The sequence below is a fragment of the Colobus angolensis genome, unplaced genomic scaffold (assembly GCF_000951035.1).
Source record: "Colobus angolensis palliatus isolate OR3802 unplaced genomic scaffold, Cang.pa_1.0 Scaffold52, whole genome shotgun sequence".
Classification (NCBI taxonomy): domain Eukaryota; kingdom Metazoa; phylum Chordata; class Mammalia; order Primates; family Cercopithecidae; genus Colobus; species Colobus angolensis.
The window spans coordinates 5,089,998-5,093,975 of record NW_012118710.1 but is presented as its reverse complement, the minus strand read 5'-3'; the positions used below and the strand labels follow the sequence as shown (position 1 = coordinate 5,093,975).

At 53.7% G+C, this 3,978-nt stretch overlaps 2 protein-coding genes across 2 annotated transcripts in view; one reads left to right on the top strand and one right to left on the bottom strand.

The window, feature by feature from the left end:
• Window positions 1-1,878, top strand: part of ADGRA2 (adhesion G protein-coupled receptor A2) — a 58,159-nt gene extending 56,281 nt beyond the window's left edge. Inside the window, exon 23 of the mRNA XM_011960756.1 lies at window positions 2-1,878. Coding sequence (XP_011816146.1) covers window positions 2-250 — 249 coding nt within the window. The 3' untranslated portion in view covers window positions 251-1,878. The remainder of the gene's footprint in view (window position 1) is intronic.
• The window catches only part of BRF2 (BRF2, RNA polymerase III transcription initiation factor 50 kDa subunit), a 5,435-nt gene continuing 3,249 nt past the window's right edge, over window positions 1,793-3,978 (bottom strand). Inside the window, exon 4 of the mRNA XM_011960713.1 lies at window positions 1,793-3,124. Within this exon, the coding sequence (XP_011816103.1) occupies window positions 2,401-3,124 (724 nt within the window). The 3' untranslated portion in view covers window positions 1,793-2,400. The remainder of the gene's footprint in view (window positions 3,125-3,978) is intronic.

Genomic DNA, 3,978 nt, shown 5'->3' with positions numbered 1-3,978 from the left:
CGACACCAGCGCCGCGCCGCTTTCTGAGGCTGGCCGGCCAGGCCAGCGCCGCAGCGCCAGCCGCGACAGTCTCAAGGGCGGCGGCGTGCTGGAGAAGGAAAGCAAGCGCCGCTCGTACCCGCTCAATGCTGCCAGCCTGAACGGCGTCCCCAAGGGGGGCAAGTATGACGATGTCACCATGATGGGCGCGGAGGTGGCCAGTGGCGGCTGCATGAAGACCGGACTCTGGAAGAGCGAGACCACCGTCTAGGGTGGGGCGGACGACGCGGTAAACAGGCTGGCTACGCGGCTCCTTCCCCCGCTCCTCAGGGCCCTCGAAGGCGTCTGCGTCTGCGTAGTAGCAGGTTGGAAGTGGAGGAGCCGATGGCTGGAGGAAGCCCATAGGCAGATGTTCCCCCACTTGCCTAGAGGGCATCCCTCTGGGGTAGCGACAGACAATCCCAGAAACACGCATAATACACTTCCGTCCAGCCCGGGGCAGTCTGGACTGTCGGTGCCCTCCCAGGAAGGGAGAAGGCCTCTGTCCGCGTGAAAGGGCACAGCACAGCCCAGGTGGACCCTCCCCAAGTACTCCCACCCCCACCTACTGTCCATGTGGCCTCACTGGGGGCCATCAGCCTCACCAGCAAAGCAGAGATGAGAGCATGGGAACTGTGTCCTTTCCTCCCTGCCCTCTACTGATTTCAGCCCAGTCCCTGCCTAGATCCTAAGTCCCTTTTCCTCCGGGGTTTGGCTGGCACGACAGCCAGCCCAGCACATGAAGCAGGTAATATGAAGTCACAAGGTGCTGCTTTTCAGATCAACTATGCAAGAGGGGAGGGCGGGGCCATGTGAAAGGCAGCTCTAGACATCAACCAGTCCTGGGGGAGGGGAGTGGGAACCGGGCACAACTAGGAACAAACTCACCATTCTCACAGTAGTAGTACTTAAACCAGACAGCAGGGTTCAGAGGTGGCACACCGGGACAAAGCTGAGGCCCTGCACCTCAACAGCTGACTGCCAGGTGCCTGTGGGTGAACTGAGGGGAGTAGAGGGAGCGGGCAGGTGGAACAGGGGCAGAATCTAGTCATGCCCTAAAGCTAGTCCTATAAACAGAGGCGCCCCCATAAAGATGCAGGTGGTGTTTGGAGTAGCAGTTACTTTTCAGTTACAAGACCCATCTCCCCAGTCTCAGCCTTACACCACCAAGAGACTAAGGAAGAGCACTTCCTTGCCTCCGTGAGGCCAGATGGAAGAACCATCCCAATCATTTGATCTCCAGCTCCATAGTAGAGAGAAACCTACAAAATGTCAAACCATTTTGAGCTTCCTGACTCCCAGGAGCTCAAGCCAAGCCCAGAGGCAGTGGCTGGGGTCCCTGCAGATCATGAGGGGCCTATGCCTTTACTACTCTTAAACACCAGCACCCATCTTTTCCCCAACCTAAAACCAACCACCAGCATTTCACTACAGGACCAAATGGAAAAACAGGGAACCCTGGGTCTTGGGAAGAGCAACAGGAAACCAAGGTCTGACCTAGGTTCCCTCCCAGTCTTCACATCACCCTGGCCTGATCACCAAGGTGACAGAGGACACACGGGAGGGGAAAACCCACACACACTCCTTGGGATGGGTCCTGTTATTTATGCTTGCTGCACAGACATATTAGAAGAAAAAAAAAAAAGCTTTGTATTATTCTTCCACATATGCTGGCTGCTGTTTACACACCCTGCCAATGCCTTAGCACTGGAGAGCTTTTTGCAATATGCTGGGGAAAGGGGAGGGAGGGAATGAAAGTGCCAAAGAAAACATGTTTTTAAGAGCTCGGGTTTTATACAATAGAATGTTTTCTAGCAGATGCCTCTTGTTTTAATATATTAAAGTTTTGCAAAGCCCTTTCAGCTACTGCCTTAGTCTACCCACTGTCCTTTTTTTATGAGGTACAGGATCTCATGACACCACACACACAAACCCACCAATGCCTGTGAATGGACGTAGGGCCAGGAATTCCCCAGTTCCCACTCCTCTGAAGGCTGATACTGCTGGGAATGCCAACTGCTCCACAAGCAGAGGGACACCCCCTCAGGCCTGCAGGAGGAGCAGCAGCAGTGTGTCCAATTCAAACCGGCAGCAGAGAGCCTGACATTTTCCATCCATCCACGAGGAAAGCCATCTCACAGAACATGGACATAGGCAACTTGCTCTCCCACACCAAGGGATGGGAGTCTCTCCTACCTATAGTCATCCCTGCATTCCTGACTTTACTCCAGGACCCAGGGTCCAACGAATGGCAGAGCCCATCTTGGTTCCTTCAAACAAGAAAGGCAATACCTATGGACTCGTGTACACTTCCGTCCTTGGTTATGACAGGACTGTTATCAAGCTGTCAGAACAGGCTGAAGTGCTCCCAATGGATATCCATCAGGGAGGGTTAGGGACACTCATGGCAGCCTGTCTAGCAGCCTGGGCTCTCTGAAAGTCCCTAACTTCCTGAGGGGTACGCAAATACTGTTCTATTTCACTATCAGAAATGTTCTCATCTCCAGTGACAGTGGAGACAGGCGGTGCAGGGCAGATCCGCTTCGGGGGCTTCAACATGCAGGGTGGCAGGAGAAGGGCAGGACTGGCTGGCCGCTTCCCCTGGGCCACACCTAAGGAATTATTTCCCACCTCCCCTTCTCTCTGCCCCTGTCCCCACACCGGTGGCTCCTTCCCTCGGGTCTCCACTTCTGCTGTCCCATCCCGAAAGGCCAAGCGGACCAGCGAGTGGCGGTGCTGGAGAAGGTCACCGATGTGCTTCACCACAGACCGTCTGTCAAGTCTCAGAACTCGTAACCAGGCCAGCTGCTCAGCCATCCGCAGCAGCACAGCCAGAAGCTCCTGCAGGCGGGAGGACGCGGGGTAGGGCAGGTCCACATTTGCCAATTTACAAAATCGGGCAAGGGAACATGAAAGCCGATCTGCAGGCTGCAGCGACTGCCAAGCCAGGAAAGTCGCGGCAGTGATGACAGGCAAGGGATGCCGCCCAGTCACCAGCCACGTCTCGTTTGCCAGCTCCACCAACTGCAGTGTTCGAGACAGCATCTTCTCTTTGTCTTCCACGTATTTGGCTGGCACAGAAGGTGAAGCCTGGAACAGTTTGAAGCTGAAACAACCAAAATGAGGGTTGGATCTTAATGATACAGGGGCTGCTCTCCCACGGTGAGGAAAGGCAGCCCACTCAAGATGGGGAAGCTATTCTGCCCTCAGGAATACTCAAGCTCACTGGGCAGCAAGTTAATAAAGGCAGTGAGAGAAAACAGGGCATCTTCCGCTTGTTAGGGGAAGGCGGAGGGATGCAGGAGAGCGCAAACATTTATTGGGCGCCTCCCAGTCGCCATTATTCTGAGTGCTTTACAACGTTCTCATTTAATCTACACCATCTTATGTGCATGTATAGTTGAAAAACTTTCCCATAGTCATCCAGCCAAGCAGTAACCAAGCTTCAGATACAAGGCTATTTGACACCAACAGCCTCTGCTTTTAACGTTGTTTATCAGAAAAAAGAAAAGAACATAGCTACTTCAAACAAGAAAAGAGCCAGGCACAGTGCTCATGCCTGTAATACCTGCATTTTGGGAGGATCAGGTGGGCAGATCGCTTGAGCCCAGGAATTCCAGGCTGCAGTGAGCTATGATGGCGCCACTGCACTCCAGACTGGGTGACAGAATGAGACCCGTCTTTAAAAAAACTAGAAAAGGCTTAGCTTCTAAGCCCAGTTCTGTCATTAACTAATATCCTTTCAGCTTCCTCTGCAGATGATCCTGCTCAGACGGAGCTGGGCATTCAGCCACAAAGGCCGTGGCACAGCACAACTCTAGGAACTGCCACACACAGAGCACATAACATGAGTGGCGCAACTCAACAGCCCTGTGCCAAGGCTCAGACCTATTTTCCCCACGTCATTAGGTTGCTGTGAGGGCAAAGGGGTTTGACAATTATAGCATTCTTTGGCAGGGT